This window comes from Vigna umbellata, chromosome 4, assembly GCF_029865625.1.
Source record: "Vigna umbellata cultivar VRB3 chromosome 4, Vumbellata_1.0, whole genome shotgun sequence".
In the NCBI taxonomy this organism is placed as follows: Eukaryota; Viridiplantae; Streptophyta; class Magnoliopsida; order Fabales; family Fabaceae; genus Vigna; species Vigna umbellata.
The window spans coordinates 59586514-59609779 of NC_142168.1; the positions used below are offsets into that span (position 1 = coordinate 59586514).

At 34.5% G+C, this 23266-nt stretch overlaps 1 protein-coding gene across 7 annotated transcripts in view; it reads right to left on the bottom strand.

The window, feature by feature from the left end:
* Nucleotides 1-1201: 1201 nt before the first annotated feature.
* LOC148200735 (uncharacterized) overlaps nt 1202-23266 on the bottom strand; it is a 41660-nt gene continuing 19595 nt past the window's right edge. For 6 of the 7 annotated variants that reach the window (XM_088113418.1, XM_088113421.1, XM_088113417.1 and 3 more), the window contains 6 exons: nt 18770-19513; nt 17821-18648; nt 13415-14161; nt 12477-13304; nt 11981-12041; nt 1202-1471 (listed from right to left, as the gene is read on the bottom strand). In XM_088113418.1, the coding sequence (XP_087969544.1) occupies nt 12024-12041; nt 12477-13304; nt 13415-14161; nt 17821-18648; nt 18770-19513 (3165 nt within the window). In that variant the 3' untranslated portion in view covers nt 1202-1471; nt 11981-12023. The remainder of the gene's footprint in view (nt 1472-11980; nt 12042-12476; nt 13305-13414; nt 14162-17820; nt 18649-18769; nt 19514-23266) is intronic. The other variant, XM_088113423.1, reaches the window with a different exon arrangement.

A 23266-nucleotide genomic window follows, 5' to 3' on the forward strand; every position in this document is an offset into this window, starting at 1 on the left:
TTGGTTGCATGGTAGCTCACCCTTATTTATTTGTGCATGTACCGGAAAAATCATATTTTTGCGATGATCGTATAACGTATTTGTTATACGGGAGCAGATGAAGGAGCGTCGTCTAATCCAATACAAGTGAAGACGGAGGAGGAAGGATAGTAAAGAAAAACTCGGGTTATCTTTAAGTTGAAATCTGAGTTTAAATTTATGTAATTAATGTGAGATATTTTATATTTTCAAATGAATGACTGTAGAAATGTTACAGTTTTCATATTATTTATGTAATATCAAGTATGAGAATTTGGGATGTTACAGCAGATATGTTCACTAAACCACTCTATCCCGAACCTTTCAACATTAATTTGTTCAAGATGGGATTCACCACCCATCTTGAGGGAGAGTGTGTGAGAAATATCATTTTTGTGCTTTTGCTATGTTTGTTATATTAGTTGGCAAGATATTTTATTTTCAGTTAGTGAGTGGTGATCAGGCTGTATTTCTTTTCCTTTTTATTCTCTTTCGTTTTGCTCAAGATATGCTGAATATATATTGAGCATTCTGTGACTCTTTTGTTAGGTTGGAATAATGAGGATTAAAGTTCTATTCGTTTCACTTTATCATTTCTCTGTCAGTTTTCACATCAAATTAAATCAAAGTTTAAAACATGAATGAATTCCAATTTGGTGCACCCCTAGCATTCCGATATGGTTGATAACAAGGAGTAAGACAGATCCAAAAACTAACGTATTTTCGGTAGTCCATTCTACTCCCTTAAACATAAGGCATTACGAAAATACATGTACAGCTTATCCCTTATCTCGTTTACTCTTCCTCTCCTTTCCTTTATATTCTTACTTAGTCTCCACAAGGATATGAGATAACTACAATAATTAACACCTAATTCAATTCACAGCCTCAAGTTATCAAACCTTTGGTGGTTCTCACCACCTTCAATAACATGACCTTTCTGCAACTTCATATATAACTATATACATTGCCTTTTCCTAACATTTTACTCGCAGTCACCCTCACGCAGGTCTATTTGAAACCTGATAGAGATATGTCTCTCTGTGATGAAATACAAATATATCCCTGCCCACCCCTTCCAAAGCCATGCCCCAAAAATATACAAAGAATATAAAACTTAAAAATAACAGGGGTAGCAAATTAAAAATAAAGGACTAAATTCCTAAAAGCAGTAAATAATGGATGATATTTAAAGTCTCAATTCAAACACATTTTTAAGGTGTTGCAGACATGACATTGTTACGAAGTTCAATCTTCAAAGTATTTTAAGTTCAGGACTAACATGCATACAGAATATAACTAACTTAATCCCATACAATAGATGGCCATGTATATTTGTATTTCAAGCATTTCAAACAACAAAAAGAGACTAAGAATAAACTTTTGTTCATGATACTTGTATCATCATTGTTCCCTCCGCCTCTGAGAATGCAATGCGGAAATCACAGCTAACCTAATAACAAAAAAATATAAATAAAAGCACAATTATATGTACAGAAGCTTAACTAATTTGTTTCAAATAAGTAATCAAATTCATGCAATGACAATAAATGAGAATTATATTCAACCATTCTGATGGGGCATACAGTCCCTTGTAAATAGTTATGAAAAGGTATCTGGTAAGACAGCATACTCTTACTGTATTTCTTATATTTACAGTGATCCATGTGTAGTTGGCAACCTAATTTATTCAAATGAAATCCTAAGTATTTTAAAAAGAATTCTTTTTATTGTTTTGAGATTTAATGTCCGATCTTATCTTTTAATGTGTCTCCACTTATTAAATAAGAGAGACAATTAAGAGAAATGAATAAACACGGGTCTCCATACTTTACTTTTCATGTAACGAAATTCATCATACTTATCTTTTGCTTATTTTAAACTAGTTATTATAAAAACCCGGTTGGTTTATGAGCATTGTTACATAGGTTAACCTGTCTGTATAATTGATAATTGTTTTATCAGTTATATTCTTCTTTATATAACTCTTCTTCTCTCTGTTTTTAATCACTAACAATAAAATAAATATTTTCTTCCTTTTGCACCCTTTTGCCTCTTTCTCCTTAATTATATGGTATTTAGAGCGAAATTTTTTCTCCATGAGTTCGTCATCTTCCGCCACTATCAACTCTGATTCATTTCCTTCCTCTTCCAATTTTTTTCCTCATATTTAGGCGTTGGTCCCCTTACTTGTCCGACGTCTAATGTGATATGACGTCGGTCCCCTAGAGTATTCGTCGATATTTTATAAATTAAAAAACAGCACAAGAGAACATTTTCCTTCCACTCTTTCTTAGCGCTCTCTCTTCTCAGCCCTTTAAACTATTTTAGCGACAAGTGCGACCACCACCAAAAGTAATTTTTTCTTCATTTAACGCAAATGAATGTTGCTTGGATGCTTTGGATATGATTTTCTTTCATTTTGATAGATTGTTTTCGTGCATGAACATTATTTTTGAAAAGTCACGAGTTCTCTTGACAAGTTCTCTTTTCTTCCTCACTGGCGTCGACTCCTTCACTTCGATTGTGACACCACCCTCAAATATTCTCTGTCAATTTTTAGTTTTTGGTTTTCGATATACATCGCACTGATGTGATTTTCGTGTTTTCCTTTTCCAAATTTTTGGATACCACATTTTGCATATAGTTAGCCAAATTTTTTTAGGAATTTGATTTGATTAAATTGTATTTAATTCTAATTGCACTTTGTCTCTTGTTCCTTATACGTGGTATTGGTTATATTTTGTCTTTATCATTATTGTTTTTATATTAGACAAATTTTTAGTGTATGTTTTGATATTTTATTTTTGATTAAATTTTTAAAATATTTGTAGGATGAAATTTATATTTATTATTAGATTTGTATGTTTAAATAATTTTAATTGTATTAAGATTTATTATAATGATAGTTAAACATTGAGTGAACTTTAGTTCACATTTGAGATTTAGTACAAATGATTTAACTTTTAATCACTTGTATTAAATCTTGAATTTTTTGATCGAATAGTTAGAAAAAGTTATTTCTCATAATTTTCTATAATGTGTACATTAAAGTTTATGCATAAATTTGATAAACTTTCGGTTGAGATCATTTTGTGTTGTTCTCCAAATGAAAACTTGATTGTGGCCATGAGTGATCACTTTCATTTCATGCTGGAAGACCATCCTATAATACCTAGGTTGAAACGATTTAAAAAGATGCGAAGAACCTGAAATGACACATCGATGAAAAAAGTGTGATAATCTTCTTCGACACCCAGCTGATTCCCCACAATGGAAGAAGATTGGTAAACATTTCCAAAATTTGGTGTAGAGCCAAGAAACTTAATACTTGGACTTGCTACAGATGATATGAATCTTTATGGGAACTTAAGTAGCAACCATAGTTCATGGCCAATTTTGTTGATGATTTGCAATCTATCTCCTTTATTGTGCATGAAGAGAAAATATATAAGGTTGTCTGTGATGATATCGGGTCCTAGACAACTTGGAAATGACATTGATGTATACCTAAAGATATGAATAGATGATTTGAAAATGATGTAGGAAGAAGGCTTCAAGGTCTTTGATTCATATTCTCAAGAAACATTTTGTTTGCATGCAATGTTATTTTGCACCATAAATGATTTCCTAGCATATGGAAACCTGAGTGGCTACAGGTCATTTTGCATGTCCCATTTTTGAAGAAAACCTGAGTTATATTCAATTGAAGCATGGTCAGAAAAATGTGTATATAAAACATTGAAAATTCCTTCCTCAAAATCAATCTTATTGTAGAATGCAAAAAGCATTTAATGGACGTTCTAAGGATGAAGTTGTTTTGAGACCCCAAGATTGTGAGCAAGTATACAAGCAGGTGATAAACATTGACATTGTGTTCGAAAAACATAAAAAGAAGACACTTGAGAAAAATATTTGGAAGAAATGATCAATATTCTTTAATCTTTCCTATTGGTGTAAACTTGATGTACGACATTGTATAGACATGATGCACGTTGAAAAATATGTATGTGATAGTGCCATCGGGACTTTTCTACACATAAAAGGAAAGACAAAAGATGGAGTAAAAGCACGACAAGATTTGGTTGACATGAGCCTTTAATTTGAGTTACATCCACAATCAATTGGAAGATGCACTTACTTGCCCCCAGTTTGTCACACTCTTTCTAAAAGAGAAAAACAATTTTTTTATAAGTATTTAAGTAGTGTGAAGGTTCCATAAGGTTACTCTTCAAATATTAATAGCCTTGTTTCTTCTATACAAGATTTAAAGTTACTTGGCTTCAAGTCCCATGATTGTCATGTGTTGATGCAACAACTTTTACCAGTAGTTGTTCGTGTCATCTTACCTGTTTCTATTAAAGGTATTCTAACACATTTTAGCATGTTTTTTAATGCAATTTGCAAGAAAGTTATTAGCGCTCAAGGGTGCAATGATTTGGAAAATGAGGCCATTAGACTATTGTATCAATTGAAAATGTATTTTTCACCCTTATTTTTCAATATCATGGTTCATTTGATAGTTTATCTAATGAGGGAAATTCAATTATGTGGGCCAGATTCTTGAGGTAGATGTACTTAGTTGAGAGATACATGAAGATTTTAAAGGGATATGTCAAGAATCACTATTGATCGAAAGCTTCAATTATAGAGTGGTACATTACAAAAGAAATCATTGAATTCTTCTAAAGTTATATGCCAAGTTGTGAACCAATAGGAGTTCTTGAGAGTAGACATGAAGTTAAATGTGAAGGTAAGGGTGTTCGAGGAGTGAAGATTGAAAGTGTTAGTAGAAAACAAGTTGATCAAGCTCATTTGTACGTCTTCAACAACATCATCGATGTGATTCCTTACATTTTGCAACACATTGATGAAATCAAGTCAGCGCACCCACGAATGAGTGAAAAATGGTCACTTAATAAACATAACAAAACTTTCTTAGCATAGTTTAAGAAAAATGTTTATGCAACTCCAAATATTTCTGAAACTCTATTGAGGCTAGCTCGTGGGCCAAACATTGATGTGGAAACATATAGCTGTTGGAGTCTGGGTAGTTAATGAGTTAGTTGTTTATAGCCATTTTTGTTTGTTCAAAGTACAACTATCAAAAATTTGTAAGTCTATAAATTTTATTATGATTGTATGAATAACACAACAACATAAGTGAATCAAGTTTTTTTTCATAGTAAAGAGTTGTTGTCTACAAAGTGGATGATGTGCCAATTAGCTAGTGGGAAGAAAAAGGAGAGGTAAAGAGCTTGAGTGCTTCAATGTTTACGTGTTTGAAAAATAGAAAGTGAGATGGTCAATCTTAGAAAAAGTGAGTCCCTACCCAAGTTGATAAAGACGGTCAATTATGACAATTGGAGTCTCCAAATGAAGGCCCTTCTTGGTTCCCAAGACAATTGGGAGGTGGTGGAAAATAATCACAAAGAGCCAACAAATACCATAAATTGGTTGAATGCCCAATTGAATGCATTGAAAGTAGTATGTGTGAAGGACAAGGCAACCTTGTACATATTGTACTGAGTTGTTAACGAGTCCAACTTTGAGAAGATTGCAAGTGCCAAATCTTCAAAAGAAGCGTGAGATATACTAAAGAAGGCGTATAAAGGGAATGACTGAGTGAAGCAAGTCTAACTTACAAAACTCAAGGGTGAATTGAAGACTATGAAGATGAAGGAGGCCGAAGGAGAAGCCAAGTACATAACTCAGGTTGAAACCGTGGCGAACCAACTTGGCAGAAACGGAGAGACGGTATCCACTAGCTAAGTTGTGGAGAAGATTTTGAGGTCGTTAACTAACGATTTCGAAAATGTGGTTTGTGCAATTGAGGAATCTAAAGACTTATCATTGTTCACGATTGAAAAGCTTGTTGGGTCCCTTTAGACTTATGTGGAAGAAGAAGAAGAGGGCGAAGCCACTTGATTAACTACTCCAAATGAAGGGAGAGACTCATAAAACTCATGGGACAGGACGAGATTGAAGAGGTGGAGGAAGTGGTCCTAATAATAGAAGTCGAGGACAAGAAGAAGAGAAAGAACAATCTGGAAAAAATTGGTGCGAAAGAGGAGGTGGTCCATGGAGAGGAGGTCGATTGAGAAACTCAAAGTATGACATGTATGATCATTATGCAAAGGAGCGTTATTGATATAAGTGTTTCAATTACGATAAGGTCGAATATTTTGCTAAAAATTTAAAATTGTCCATTTAATGGAAAAGAAGACACGATCAACCTCACAAAAAAGGTTAAAGAAGAAACGTCATTGTTGATGGTGAGACGTAGCTTGGGAACTGAGCAAGTGGAGAACTCGACAAGGCAACCGAGTAAGATAGAGAGGTCAGAAAGATATGTAATAGCCCAAGCAAGATGGTGGAGCAAGTGAATAACTCAAATAGCTCGATGGGAAATTTGGATAGCTCGGTAAGAAATCTAGATATCTCAATGGAACAAGTGAACATCTTGGAAAGCTCGGTGGGGAGCCTAGGTAGCTCAATGGAGCATGTAAATAGCTCGAATAAGTCGATGATCAAGTGGAGAGCTCGTATATCTGAATGAGGTGTTTGGAAACCTCATGGGTGCATTTGTACAACTTGGATAGCTTGGACATGTGTGGAGACGAGCTTGTTGCTTGAAGGTTAAAACTTGCAAAAGTTGATTTGCATTCGAGAATTCGAAATGAGGTTAGAGGCAATGTAGAGTTACAAGCAAGCTTAGAAAGAGGAAAGCAGGATTTGCATAAGAGACAATTGGAACTTGAACAAGAAGTTTTAAGATTGTAAGAACAATTGCAAGCTGAGAAGGATATGAGAGTTGCACTTGAGGTGCAAGATAAGAAGTAGAGAAATGAAATGAGTGCAATAATACATGGGAGTGGTTCAATCTCTCAAAAAGAACTCTGTCTGTTGACAAGAACCCGGCGAGTAACAAGTTAGCCAAAGAGAAGAACAAGTCTGCCACCGAGAATGCAAAGAACAAGTCAACTACTGATAGAACAAAGAACAAGTTGGCCATAGTGAAAGCGAAATATAAGTCAGCCACAGACAAAGTAAAAGTATAGTCAATCATGAAGAAAGAGAAGAACTCGACTGCAAGCATGGTGTGAGAAGAGTTACTACACATGGGAAGCCTTAATAAAGAATAGAAGATCCCAAACCAAATATTGTTAGAAAATTGTAGGTTTATAGATTGTATTGTTGATTGTATGAATAAGACAACAACAACATAGGTGAATCAAGTTTTTTTACAATAGAGTTGTTGTCTACAATCCCAAACCAAATATGTCGATGATAATCTACAGAAAGCGAATATGTTAAGTTCAAAAGCTCAGCCAAGTCCTATGATCCTCTCTTCATCTTACTCATGATGGATCCTAGTGTTGAAGATGTCACTCTTTATCGCTCCATTGTAGGTACTTTACAACACTTAACAATCACAAGACCAGAAATATATTTCTATGTTGATAAAGTATGTTAGTTCACGCATTCCCCTCAGCAACATCATTGGATTGTTGTCAAGCGTATTATGAGATATCTCTTTGACACAATGAAACATGGTTTGCTCTAATAGCCATCCTCTGATCCATCATCGGTTTCAGCGAAGTATATTGGGCCACTAACATAGAAGATATAAAATCCACAATATGTTTCTGCATTTATCTTGGAACTAACCTCATCTGGCACTCCCAAAAACAAAAGGTAGTCTCTGTGGCAGCACCAAGGCTGAATGCAGAAGTGCGACTATTGTTTTTACTGAGATACTCTGAATATAGTCTCTTCTTGCTGAACTTCACATCAACGGAGGAATACCAAAGGTTTATTATGATAATTTAGTTATTGTTCTCATAACTTCAAATCCATTGATGTATTCCAAGTTCAAGCATTTTGAAATCGACCTTCAATTTGTTTGTGATCATATCCAGCAACATCAAATTCAGTTGATTCACATTTCAGCTATGTGTGAAGTTGTCGACATCTTTGCCAAACCAGTTTCAAGATCTTCCTTTGCTACACTATTAGAAATAAACTTATGGTTGTTCATTGATATTATTTTCAAGGGTCTTTGAGTTTTATTATAATTTTTATCTTTTAATTAAATAATATAGGAAAGGGTTAAATATGTTTTTAGTCCCTAAACTATTGGCCGTTTTTGGTTTTCGTCCCTCTTCCAAAGTAAGGTACAATTTGGTCCTCATTCTTTAGAAAAACGTTCGTTTTAGTCCTCAAAATTTTGTTTTTAGTCCTCGTTTTAGTCCTCAAAACGTTCGTTTTTTCGACTAAAACGAACGTTTTTTAAAGATTGAGGACTAAATTGTACCTTACTTTGGAAGAGGGACGAAAACCAGAAACGGTCAATAGTTTAGGGACTAAAAACATATTTAACCCTATAGGAAATAATAATTCGTAATGAAAATTAAATGGAACATTAGTAGATATTGAATATAAGTTATGCCGACCATTCTCCTAACTTATCATTTCCGTTACCATATTTTTTTTAGTATAGCGTCAATATCTTTCTTCAAACTCAATATCAAAACGGACATATCCTTAATTTTTCATCATCCATATCTCACAATAATTTTAAGGGTGTATTACATAGTGTAATCTGTTTGTATAAGTTTGAAGGGAGGTATTACATAGTGTAATCTGTTTGTATAAGTTTGAAGGGAGGTATTACATAGTGTAATCTGTTTGTATAAGTTTGAAGGGAGGTATTACATAGTTTAATCTGTTTGTATAACTGATAAGTGTTTTATGAGTTATATTCTTCTATACATAACTCTATGCTCTCTGTTTTTAATCAATATAATAGAATAATCCTTTTCTTCCTTTTGCACTCTTTTCTCTCTGTCTCCTTAATAAGCATTTTTAACTAAGCTCATTAAACAGTGGAATATTTATGATATATTTGAGACAGAAGTAATTTAACAATATAATGAATATGACTTTTGAAGATATTTACAATGTAAAGATCTCAAAGAGCAATGAGAAACATATACAAGTTGCTAATTTTGGATAAAATATGCATTTTCCCCCAAATTAATGAATTTCCGCTAGAAAATAATTTTAAAAGATTAATCATTTTCACAACGTTGATATAAAAATAAAGAGAGAATTTAATTGTTTCGAGAGATACAAAAATTTATAATGAACGAATTTTATTGTATTACTTTTAATGTATTGCAATTAAATTTGAAACAAAATAAATAAATCTCACACAATCATAATAATAGAATTAAGAGTATAGTTATACCTAAAAATATATAACTACTCTTTTCAAATTTATGTATACAACGAAAGAAAATATATAATTTTGGGTGTGGCATTAATTGGTAAGTGCTCTTTGTCAGATCTCATTAAAACGCACTCCAAAACCTTTTTTAGTGGAAACCAAGTGTCGAGACGAGAGTTAGAATTTCAGAGTATGGAAAACAAGTGGCTGCAAGGAATTGAGCGTTCGGTTTTGGTTGATAGAAGCCAAATTTAAAGTTTCAAAAGTTTACACAATTCTCTGCATGCAACCATTCCCCTCTTTGATTTCCGAAACTCCAATTTCTCCTTCTTCTCTCTAAAAGTTCTCCCTTCTCTCTACCAAAACTCACCCTTTCTGTTCTCCGATCACTATTCTGGCACCATAGAAGCACTTCCGACGTAAAGAGCTTCTAGATAAACCGTTCAGTTTGTGAAGCTGGGCTGGTAAGGCCTTCTCTTCGCTCTGTCGTTCGTTTTTCTAAACATGCAAACCCAGTTCTGGGTTCGTGTGTTGATCACCATTCTTAAAATGAGTGGTTCTGATAGTGTCAGGTTATCACTTGGTGTAGTTTGAATTGTCGAGCGTTGACGGTAGAAGAACTTGTAGTGGTGAAATTGTATTTCTGCGTCTGGGAACGTTCGGTCACGCTCAGACGTAAGGGAAGCTTATTTAATTTAATTTGTATGCTATTGTACTGTATGAACATTCGTTAGTTGACTTAATGACTTTGATGCATGATGATTGATATGATTGGATTGCATGAACGTTCGTTTATTTAATGAGTGGAAATGAAATATGGCTGAGTTATGTTATAATGTATGAAATATATGAACCTTATATGATATGGATTGTATGAAGTATGAAAGTTGATTATGATATGAATGTATAAAGTTATGAAACTATATGTTAAGAAATGAGACAGATATAAATGAATTCTGAATATGAAATTTCTCATATGAAAGTGTACGTTCGTTACTGAACGGTCATTGACCGTTCGGTTCTTCTGGTAAACATAGTTGAAATGGGATTCTTTCATTTGGAGAGAATCCTAGTTGAGGACGAGCGTCCTCGTGTGGTAATACTATGCTTGAGCGTTCGGCCAAGCACAGTTGTATCTGGGTATCCTGTGATAACTTAATTTTTTATATATGTAATGGTATATTTTCGTTGTTCATAAACACTACTTCAATACTATCTGACTATATTTATCAAGCCTTTTATTATAAGTTCATTAGTGCTCGGTCTTACACCTAGCGCTCGTACTGAGTAGTGCTCGGTCTTACACCAAGCGCTCGTACTGAGTAGTGCTCGGTCTTATACCAAGCGCTCGTACTGAGTAATGCTCGGTCTTACACCAAGCGCTCGTACTTGTTTCTTGTATAATTTATCTTGATGGAAAATAGTGTTCGTCTAACTTCAATAGAATTTTCTTCTCTACCGTGCTCGGTCATTGCCTAACATTCAGATTTCTTGATGTAAATTCAAATAAGCTAAATATTCATAAGCGTTCGGTTTCTTCAGGTGAATCCTTCTAATTATTCTTCTCCGAAAGTCTTGAAGTGTATACGTCCATTTGATTCCGGCCTAGAGCCTTAGTATTTGGCCTAGTTCTTTCTGTGTCCGGTTATAACTCTCAAGGGTCAGTTCATCTAACCTCCAGGGAGGAACGAGCGTTCCAGGGAGGAACGACTCATGAATGAATATTGAAATTTGTAAAGTATGAAAGTGGTAATGCTTGGCTGGCGGTTCATCCTGATGTTCCGTGAGTACTCGTCCTCACGTAGAGGAGGGTGGGTCTTGTGTGGGAACGGCAGGAGGTCCTAGTCCTTAGGGGTACTTTGGACATATAGGACTAACCTCGGGTGGTAGTTAATGAGAGTATTCCAGTTACTACATCACCCGGGTGCACGAACGTCGTAGCTACACAGATTTCATACAGTCCGGACAGTCAGTCTAGCAGTAGGCCTTGCTTGAAACGTATGTTGAAATGTATCTTATGTGCTTGAATGTGAGAAATGTATGTTTATACTTGAATTAAATTACATAAGCTTACCTTGTGTTTTCCTGTCCTGTCTTGTTTTGTACATTCGTCTTGTCATTGCAATGATCATCCGTGGGGATGTGAGCAAAAGGGGGCGCGCTGTTGGAAGATACGCTGGAAGAAGAAAATTTGGTCGAGGGCGAAGTCAAGACGGAAGAGTAGGACGTTCGGTCAATAGTCTAGTTATAGTAAGGTGGTCGTTCGATCACCTTCCCTTTTGTTTAAGTATGAACGATCGATATTGTTATTTTGTAAACCGGTCGGATAGTTTGGTAGCGATGTGCAGTTTAAATTTGTAACTCTTTTGTAAGGCCGTTCGGCCATGAGCGTACGCTCGACTCTAGTGTAAGACTAATCTGGATTATTATTAATGTGATTATTCTATTATATAGTTTATTGCTGTATTTTTGGGATGTTACACTCTCCAACTTGGGCATATAACATGCGATTGTATCTTTGCAATATATTATTGAAAATATAACATTGGGAATTTTGAACTTTGTGAATCGTTGAATGCGACTAATTTTTGTATTCTGTTTTATTTAGTCATTAATTTCATTTTCTAGTGTTGTATATAAATATGAAGAAAGGGAAATATCAAACACTATTAAGATTTTAAAGGAAGGAATTTGAGGTTGGTTGACATGCAGGAATACAAATATACTTACCAAATGGTAGAGGAAGAAGAACTCCAAACGCTCATTACTGTCATCATGACTGATGGGTTACCTGAATATATGAAAAATAGTGAGTTGACAGGAAAAACTTTATATAAAAGATTCAGGTGTTTTTTAAGCTAAAAGATTTTATAAAGAACCTAGTATTGTTCGTAGGACAAAGATTATAATGAGATCTTACTCAATTTACTATGAAAGTTTTGATATTGTATTGAAAAAAAAACTTTCAATTTCAATTACGAAAAGTGCTAGGAATACACTGTTTGACACTATCTTCTGAATGCTCCATGTTCTATTTTCTCAATTACGAAAGGTGTGAACATTAACAACACACTTTATTATATCTAAAATTCATTGAGTATTGGAAAATAACAGATTGCATCAAAATAACGGACATGCACCAATGAGTTTCATTATCGTGAGTGAAGAAATGACTTAGGATATATAACATCATTCTATTACTAAAATATTATTAATGAGTTCTTACCTGATTGTGAAACAACTTTTGGATCATTGTGTTAAGATCATCGTGAAATGTTGAATCAGAATCTTTTGATGTTTGAATCTTCAAAAAGTTTGGCACTTCAATGACTCCTTGAGAGAAAGTTATCATATTGGGACATTCAGCTACCATCACGTTTTTCAAATATGAGCATTGCAAAGTGGCATTCCCTGGATAAAAGCTTACTAGCTTTGGTAAGGAATTCAGCTTAATTGATCTGAGCCGTACAAATACTATCTCATCACAACCATCTTTATCCTCCTTTTTCACAATTTCTTTGATTGATTCACACTTCTTTATGCTTAGAGTCTCAAGTTTCACCAAACTTTTGAATGTTGCAAATGTGAATAAATATTCCATCTTTTCACAGAGCTTCACATATAAATCTTTAAGATTGATGAATGACACTGCACAAGAAACCATGCTTTCTACTCGAGGGCAAGTGTGAAGGCTTAACAATTCAAGCTTTTTGGAGTATGGTAGTACCCACGTGTGCTCTAAACCTACACACTCTAACTCACTTAATTCCCACAAATATAATTGTTTCAATCTAGCAAGTACTTTGTCGTGAACTTGAAGCTTTTGAGAGGGAAATATCTCCTTCAGATCAGAGAATTTTTGTACTGTAAGAGATTCTAAATTGGGTAGCTTGTGAAAGAAATCAAAAGGCAAACTATCTTTCCCATTGTTATCATCCTCAAAGGATAGTATAAGATGTGTTAATTTACAAAGAAGGTCTTCTGGCAAACGAGCATCACTCATTAGCTTAATGTTTTCCTCATTGAGTGTCAATCCCACCGGTTTGGGAGAAACCTGACAATTGAAGTCAAAACAATTCAAAAGACGATGTGTTGATGTTAGTTCGATACTATAAAGAGAAAAGGAAAGGAAACACAAAAGGTTAAATTATAATGCTTCATTACCTTTTCAATCGAGAACAAAGGTTGTTGTAACAAGTTAGTTGGAGCCTCTAAAACTTCTTTTTTACTATCATCATCAAAGCTTGATCTGAATAGCTTCAGCTTAGGACAACATGCCACAAATAACTTATCTAACAAGGGACATTCTAGATGATGCTTTCCAGGGTAAAAGCTACTCAACAGTGGCATCTTTTCAAGATCTAAATATGACAAACAAGGGAATTCAAACGTTATTGTCGTTCCATGTTCCATTTCATCTTCCCTTCCAACTATTTCTACCATTTTCTCACACTTCTGTATATCAAGTGTCTCCAACTTCCCAAGATTTTTGGCAAGTGATAAAGGGAACAATGTTACTAGGCTTCCACAACCATTAACAACCACTTCTTGCAAATTATGAAAGCTGAGAATTCCTGAGAAATTTTCCTTACATACATGTTTCAAATTTGACAAGTTCTTTAAAGTAATTTGTTTCAAGCCAAAAACTACTCCCTTCGTCTTGACCTCACTCTCGTCAATGTCGAATATTATTTGCATTGCATCGGATTCTTTCACATTCAATTCTTCTAAGTTCTTCAAGTAAGGAAGTACATGAGATGGAATTAAAATAGTTCTATTGCATGTTGCATCAAATTCCAATTTCTTGAAACTACCAAAGAAATTTTCTGAAATAGCAGGTTTTATGTGCTGAACTCCTGTCATCTCAAGATATTCATCAAGAATCATTCGCTTTGAATATTCCATAAATTCCTTCCAAGTCAAGAAACTCAACGTCAGAGTAATGGACAAGTTTCACGTGCTTGATATTTGATTAAGATCACTTGGATTTTTGAATGAATACTTAAGTCACATTTTGGTAATAGGCCTGCAGCTTATTTATTTATTCATTTATTTTTATAATAGGTGTCAATTATCTAAGATATAAAAAGAGAAAAAATGAGAATAAATGATGGCTAACGGTTTTCTGACGAAAATGAAAAAAAAAAGTTATAAAAGGACAATGGAATGATAACAAGTAACTTTGTTTTGAGAAATAGACCGACCAGTTGAATCGAAAAATCGATTAACCCATTTAGTGTTTGGCCTTTTAGAATTACAGACTCCATCTCGTGCGGTGCTCCCTCCACCACCACACTATGCTTCCTCCATCTCTCCAAATTCTTTTAATTCCAACTTTATCCTTAAATTAAAACTTTTTTTATTTTTACCATTAGGATATTTTAATTTATTTAAAATCCTACTTCTCCTTATTTACTCACTAGACAGCTACACCCCCTCAATCTTACGGATCTTTCTTTCCCATCTCCGTTTCACGTTTCACGTTTCACTTCTTCTCCATTGTTTTTCACGCAGCTGCACTCCCATTTCCGTTCCTTATTTTTCTTTTTCCTTCATTTCTTTCTTTCCCATTTTTCTATTGGTTTCATTACTCAGTATTCACTGTATCATCAACAGCAGATAAAAATGACACCAATAGAGTCAGCAGAGATACTCCTACAAACTAGTCCCAGTCCACACATGTTGATTCCTTGTGTGTGAAATTCATTAATCACTCCAAAAGCATTTTATTTTAAAAAACTATTATTCATCTCAGAAATGCCTTACAGGTATACGTACACACTTTAAAAACATTGTCATGCAGAATTTTGAGTTTGTCATAAATATCAGACCCAAAACTTTGTTTGTAGCATAAGAGAAACAAATATGAATTCATGAACTTTGAAGGTCGGAAAGGACTAAAGGAACTTTGAAGGTCGGAAAGGATTAAAGAACACATGACTAATTGGAGCAAAAACAAAAATGGAAGCAGCATGAAAATGAAATTCATACCAGCATGGTAGTGGTGCTACCTTGTTTTTCTTACCTCAGTAGAGATTAACAGTGTTGAACTTCTTCCTATCTCGTAGTCTCAGTATTATAGGTTCCTTTCCCCATGCTATTTCAAAAGGGGCCATTAGATCCATTCAAGAACCGCCACCCTTTCCATCTTCTTGTTTGCTTATTGTCTAAGGTGGTCCCCTCTTTAACTCCTCATCACATTTCTTCTCTTCCTTCCATCAAAATCTCACTACCACTCATATTTATTCAAATATTAACTAATCATAAATTACTATATTAAATAGTTTTCGAAGTTATAACTTTCTATAATAAATTTACCTTTTACTGATGTTCACATCCGCTTAGATCACATCCGTTGAAGTTATAACTTTCTATAATAAATTTACCTTACGGATGTTCACATCCGTTTAGTGGTTAATATTTTGTTATAAAATCTACGAATTTTCACATCCGTTTAAGATTTATTATGTATCTGGGACGAACCTGCACCGCACCTTTACTACTTTTCTCACTGTATCTTCGATGAGTTCCCTGCACCACCGTCTACCTTTGTAACCTCCCACTAAGCATACTGCGAAACACACTCACACCACCACCACACTCACAGCACAAACCACCACACCCGCACAATGAAACAGTCCGAGGTAAAAAGGAAGAAGAGTTTATGTGCTTGTCGTTGCATGCATTAATTCATATAGAGACTATTATTAGGTCATTAATGGAATGGGTACAAGTTGAAAAATATTAATCCAAAAAATTAAATTTTATTGGAGGGCAAAACAGGAACGAGGAGGTACAGGAGCAATCCGTGGTAGTGTAGGGAGCAACGCTCCTCCATCTCCAATCGAATTGTTCTATAGTATTTGGTCCATTACACTTTCAAATCCGATCTCCAATTGAATGGATCAAAAACTGGAAAACTTGAACAAAATCGGCTTCAAAAATTACAGTTTTGTCCTGAAGAATTAATTGGAATTTTTTAAAAATGTTTTGTAAATTTTATTTTGAAATTTCCTTAAAAGTAAAAAACCTAAAATATTTTGTATTTCTTTTTAGAAACCATTTATTTTTAAATGATATTATTATGTACTGGTGAACCTTAAACCTAAATACTATGAAAATATTTAATTTTTATGCAAATTTTGAAAGTTATTTTTTCATTTTTAATTTTTTTTAAGTTATGATATTATATTTTTAATGTTATTTTTGTATATTATTTTATATTGTTTTATTTATTAATACTAATTTCAATCACCGTTCAACTATATGACAAGTTTAACCAGTAAACCTTGTGATGTCCCGAATGGTTTGGTTTTCAAAGCATAGAATGACCACATAACGGTTTTAGCCCATGCAAACTCAACATGTAGAAAAAATTGAAGGTAATTTTCAATTCATATTTTTTCAAATTTCAAAAGTATGATTTTAGTACCTAAACAATAACTTTGAGGGTTAAAATAATTTTAGTCCACTAATATTAGTGTTTGGAAATTAAAATAATATTTTTCAAATATTAAAGATTATTTCTTTTTTAAATTTAAGAGTCCAAAGCTACATTTATCTTAAATTTCTATTAATAAAAGCATAATCAGACCTTCTTTTATTGAGAGAGATTAAAAGAATAAAAATATTCAAAAAGAACAACACTATGTCATTAATATTTAGGATAGTTTTTAGAGAAAAATAAGTAAGTTTAAAACAAATTTAATCATATAAGTGAATTATCTATTTTTTAACACATACCTAATCAGATCTTTAAAAAGGAGAGGAGAGAATAATAACGATAGAATGTTTTGGGCTCATAATTAAAGCGGAAGATCCTATGAAAATAAACTTGCATGGGGATTTATTTAGTTGTAATTAAAACGAAAGAAATATAAGGCCAAGAGATCCAATTAGAATGAAGGTAGGAAAATAATAAAGGAAAAGTACAAAAGGATAAAAAAGAAATGTGTTGTTTAGGCTCAGTAAAAGAATGACCAAAATATATTTAAAAAAAGAGAAAAAAATATACAATATATAAACCAAGTAAAAGAAAGCAAAATATTTGTTGAATTTCGACAGTAAATGTAAATGGGGAGAAAAGGAAGCTGAAGAAGATGAAGCAAAGTAAACATGGGATACTTATAAAATCAATAGGGTGACTAATGTAACAACTTAATCTTTTAAAATTTACTATAACAGTAAAACTAATTAACTTTTAATATTTTATTGTCAAAGGCATCTTAGTCAAAACTAATTCATAAATTAGTTATATTTTATATTAAGAGTGGGTCATTTCGAAGCTAATTAACTTTTTAATTTATCTGAGTGATTATTAAGTCTCCTGACAGTTTATAATTGAATGTTACGTAACAACTTCTTTATGTTAATATAAAGTTCTTAACATTTACGATTTTAGAATCGATATGTAGTGTTATTTGAAGACCTTAACATATAAATGTATTAGGAGGCCGCCTGCAATTTTCTTATTAAAAGAAAATTTTCACTTATTTATTAATGATAAAATGAATGCATAGCATAATTTTTCAGCTGGCGGTAATAATTGAATTGAGAGAATGAATTCTTACCTCTTGGTGAAACAATTTCTCGATAGTTGTATTGAGATCGTCATGGAAGGTTAAATCAGAATCCTTAGATGTTTGAATTCCTGAAAGCATTGGCACTTTGATGACTCCTTCAGAAAAAGTTATCAAACTGGGACATTTAACTACCATGACGATTTTTAAATACGAGAATTGCAGAGTGGCCTTCCCTGAATAAAACCTTACAAGTCTTGGCAATGATTTCAGCTTGATTGATTTGAGTCGTCCAAATACCATCTCAGCACAACCATCTTCGTTTTCATCTTTAATAATTTCTTTGATTGACTCACAACTATTTATGATTAGGGTCTCAAGTTTCACCAAACTTTGAACTGTTGCAAATGTGAATAAATACTCCATCCTTTCACAGAGTTCCACTCGCAGTTCTTTAAGATTGATGAAAGACACTGCACAATGAACTAATTTTTGTAACTGAGGGCACTTCTCGAGCCTTAACTCGTCAAGCTTTTCAGAGTACGTTTTTACCCAAGGGTGTTCTAAGCCCACCAACTCTAACTCTTTTAGATCTATCAAGAATAATTGTTTCAATCCCGCAAGTCCTCCATCGTGAACTTGAAGTTTTTCAGAGGGAAATATCTCCTTCAAACCAAAACATTTCTGTACTACAAGACCGGATAAATTGGGTAGCTTGTGGAAGAAGTCAAAAGGCAAACTATCTTTCTCATTGTTATCATCCTCAAAGCACAACCAAAGAGCAACTATATTGCAAAGAATGTGTTGTAGCAACTGTACTTCTCTAAATAACATAATGTTTTCTTCATTGAGTCCCAAATGCTTTATGTTGGGAGAAACCTAACAATTAAGGACAAACAAATTCAAAAGAAAACGTGCATGTGTTGTAAGTTAAAAGCATTAAAAGGAAAATGGAAAGAAAAGGAAACTCAAAAAAGTGTAAATGTTGATGCTTCGCTACCTTTTCAACTGAAAACATAGGTTGTTGCAGTGGGCTAATTTGAGCCCCTATAGCTCCTTTCTGATTTTCGTCAAAGTCTGATGTGAATAGCTTCAATTTAGGACAATAGCCCACATGTAAGGTTTCTAATAACGGACAATCCAGATCATGCTTTCCAGGATAAAAGCAACTCAAGAGTGGCATGTTTTCAAGAAATAGCCACGACAAACAAGGGAGTTCAAACATTATTTTGGTTCCATGTTCCATTCCATCTTCCTTTTCAGCTATTTCTAACAGTTTTCCACAATTGGTTATTTGAAGCTTCTTAAGTTTCCCGAGATTTCTTGCTAGGGATGAAGAGAACAATGCTATCAAACTTCCACAACCATTAACAACCACTTCTTGCAAATTATGAAAGCTGATAATTCCTGTGGAATTTTCCTTCCATACATGTTTCAAATTTGACAAGTTGTTTAAAGTAAGTTTTTTCAAACTAGAGACTATTCCCTTTGTCTTGTCCTCACTCTCATCAATGTCAAATATTACCTCGACTGCATCAGAACTATGCACATTCAACTTTTCTAAGTTCTTCATGTAAGGGAGTACATGAAATGGAATTACGATAGCTCTTTTGCATGCTGCATCAAATTCTAATTCCTTGAAACTACCAAAGAAATTGTCTGAAATAGCAGGTTTTATGTGCTGAACTCTCGTCATCTCAAGATATTCATCAAGAATCATGTGCTTTGAATGGTTGAAAAACTCCTAAAAAAGCAAGAAATTCAATATCAGGTTATAATTAACAAGTTTCATACGCTTCGTATTTAGTTAATAAGATCACTCAGATTTACCTTTTGGAGGCCAAAAAGTACACCAAATTTTTTTTTTAAAATACAACTTTTTTTTTCTAAAGAGGACATATGGGCTCAATTCTTTCATAACCGTTGGAAAATAAACTTTCTACTTTAGTTCTATGAACAATCATGGTTAAAAGGTTGATTAAAATCATCACTTTGGACCAAGGTCAACACACACGTACACATAAATCTCCACACTGATAAGATATGGTCCATTTTGGGCCAATTCTGTTTCGGTACCACTTCAAAAAACTTCTTATTATAATAAATGTATCTTATGTGTATATAAATTCATTTCCATCTCTTATTTTTTCTGATGTAGAACTTTGTTTGTAACCAAATTAAGTAGAATAAGTAATTCTTACCCCATGAAATAAGCTTTCGACAGTTGTGTTGAGATCGACGTCGAAAATGAAATCAGAATCTTTGGATGTTTGAATTCCCGAAAACATTGCTAGTTTTATGACTCCTTCAGAGAAAGTTATCATATTGGGACATTCAGTAACCATCACATTTTGTAAACATGGGCATTGCAAGGTGGCATTTCCGGAATAAAAGCTTATCAATTCACATTCCGAAAGATGAAAGAGCAAAGCTCGATGCTAAAGCGAAAGATTGCATATACCTCAGTTCTCCAAGAGATGAATTTGGTTTCAGATTATGGGATCCTGCAAACAGAAAGATTGTTCAAGCAGAGATGTGGTGTTCTTTGAAGATCAGACAATCCTAGACATCAAGAAAGTGGAGAAACCAACACTTAAGCTGATAAGTGATCAAAGCCCTATTGTGATGAACAACTTAGGGGGAGAGACTCATCAAGCTGAGCCAAATCAGGAGTTACAACTTGATGAAATGGCTGAAGAAGCAGATCAACCTAATCTGACGGAAGAAGATCAACCAATTGAGGATGCTCCGCAAGAACCCCAATTGAGACGATCAACAAGACAGAAGCAACCGTCAAGAAGGTATTTTTCAGATGAATATGTTAATTTTACTGATGAAGGTGAACCTCAAAGCTTTGTAGAAGCAATGGAGATGGAAAACAAAGGCAAATGGTTGCAAGCCATGGAAGAGGAGATGTAATCCTTAAAGGAAAATCAGACTTATGATTTTGTAGAATTACCAAAAGAAAGGAGAGCATTGCAGAACAAATGGGTGTTCAAGCTCAAGAATGAAGAGAACAACCCAAGCCCAAGGTACAAAGCACGAATTGTCGTGAAGGGGTGCAACCAGAAGAAAGGAATAGACTTCGACAAAATATTTTCACCAGTGGTGAAGATGACATCCATTAGAGCAATTCTCGGTCTGGCAGCAACACTAGACCTGGAGATTGAACAACTGGACGTCAAAACAACATTCTTAGATGGAGACTTAGAGGAAGAAATTTACATGAAGCAACCAGAGGGTTTTGAAGAACCGGGCAAAGAACACTTGGTGTGTCGTCTGAAGAAAAGCCTCTATGGTCTGAAGCAAGCTCCAAGACAATGGTACAAGAAATTTGATTCCTTCATGATCCAACATAATTTCAAGAAGACCTCCGCACACCATTGCGTGTTTGTGAAGAATTATGAAAATGGTGAGTCCATCATACTTCTCTTGTATGTTGATGATATGTTGATTGTAGGAAAGGACAAAATTAAAATAGCTGCTCTCAAGAAGGCATTGAGCAAGTCTTTTGCCATGAAAGACCTGGGTGCAGTAAAGAAGATACTTGGAATAAAAATCTCCAGAGATCGTTCTAGAAGAATGCTATGGGTATCTCAAGAAGATTACATTGAGAAGATTCTCAAAAGGTTCAACATGCACAATGCCAAATCTGCTCGTGTTCCAATTGCTGGACATTTCAAACTCAGCAAGTCTCAATGTCCAAAGAATGAAGAAGAAAAAGAAGAAATGAACAAGGTACCCTACTCTTCTGTCGTGGGTAGCCTTATGTATGCAATGGTTTATACAAGGCCAGATATTGGGTATGTTGTAGGAGTTGTGAGCAGATACCTGTCGAATCCAGGAAAGGAGCATTGGGAAGCTGTTAAGTGGATACTGAGGTATCTAAGAGGATCTGCCAAAAGAAGCTTGTGTTTTGGCAATGGAGACCTAAAGCTAATCGGATATTCAGATTCAAACATGGCTGGAGATGTCGATTCAAGGAAGTCAACATCAGGTTATCTGATTACTTTTGCAGGGGGAGCTGTTTCTTGGTAGTCAAAACTACAGAAATGTGTGACATTGTCCACCGCTGAAGCAGAGTATGTAGCAGTGACTGAAGCCTCTAAAGAGATGCTATGGATGAAGAATTTCCTAAGTGAATTAGGACATAATCAAGACGATTATGTGGTGAACTGTGATAATCAAAGTACCATCCATCTGACCAAGAACCCCATGCTCCATTCACGCTCGAAGCATATCGACGTGCGGTATCACTGGATACGAGAAGCGCTGGATGAGAAGAAATTGAAGATAGAGAAAATCCATACAGACTTGAATTGGTCTGATATGATGACTAAGTCAGTACCAACCAAGAAGGTTGAAGATTGTTGTGAAGGTGCTGGTATCGTTGTGCCTTTTTTCAACTAAGTCAAGATGCAAAGATGGGAAAGAAGATCCATTTAAGTTTATGGGGGAGTTTTGTTGGATAAACATAAATGGGTCTCATACCCTAAATTAAGGGTCAATGTTTTTTCCATGTTTTGCTCCATGGTTTACTCCATGTTTTACTCCATGCTTTACTCCATGTTTTGCTCCAGGTTTTAAGCTTTGTTGTTTGGTGTTTTGTGTGAAGTTCTTCTATAAAAGGAAGAAGCAAGCAAAGAAGAGAACACACCAATATAGAAGCAAAAACACAATCCATCGTGAGAGAAGTGAAGCCACGGTGAAGGAGAGGAAAAATAGAGAGAGTGTGAGTGTGAGAGTTTTGTATACCATCCGAGAGGGTGAGAGATTTATAGAGAGATCCTCAGAGAGTGAGAGAAACACTGTAATCCTACTTTCATAGTGGAGATAATTTTTTGGACTCAGTCCCGTGGTTTTTTCGAGAGGATTTTCCACGTTAAAATCTTTCAGGTGTTATTTTTCCCTACTCCTACACTTTCGTTTACACTTCCAATTTTTACGCTTCCGCATAGTGTCCATTTTGGGCTTCACAGAGAGGGAACAAGTACCGCTATATGTCATTAGTATTTAGGATAATTTTTAGAGAAAAATAAGTAAGTTTAAAACAAATTTAATCATATAAGTGAATTATCTATTTTTTAATATATACCTAATCAGATCTTTAAAAAGGAGAGGAGAGAATAATAACGATAGAATGTTTTGGGCTCATAATTAAAGCGGAAGATCCTATGAAAATAAACTTATCAGCGCTAATTACTGTTATGAAGTAATGCCATTCGGACTGAAGAACGCCGGGGCCACTTATCAGCACCTCATGGATAAAGTGTTCCATAATCAAATAGGACGATGTATGGACGTATGTGTCGACGACATGGTTATTCGCAGCAATTCTGTGGAACAACACCTGCAGGATTTAAAGGAGGTGTTTGGCCAACTCCGCCGGTACAGCATGCGCCTTAATCCTTCAAAATGTACTTTCGGTGTCCCAGCAAGTAAGTTCCTAGGCTTCATGCTCACACGTCGAGGCATTGAAGCTAATCCAGACAAGTGC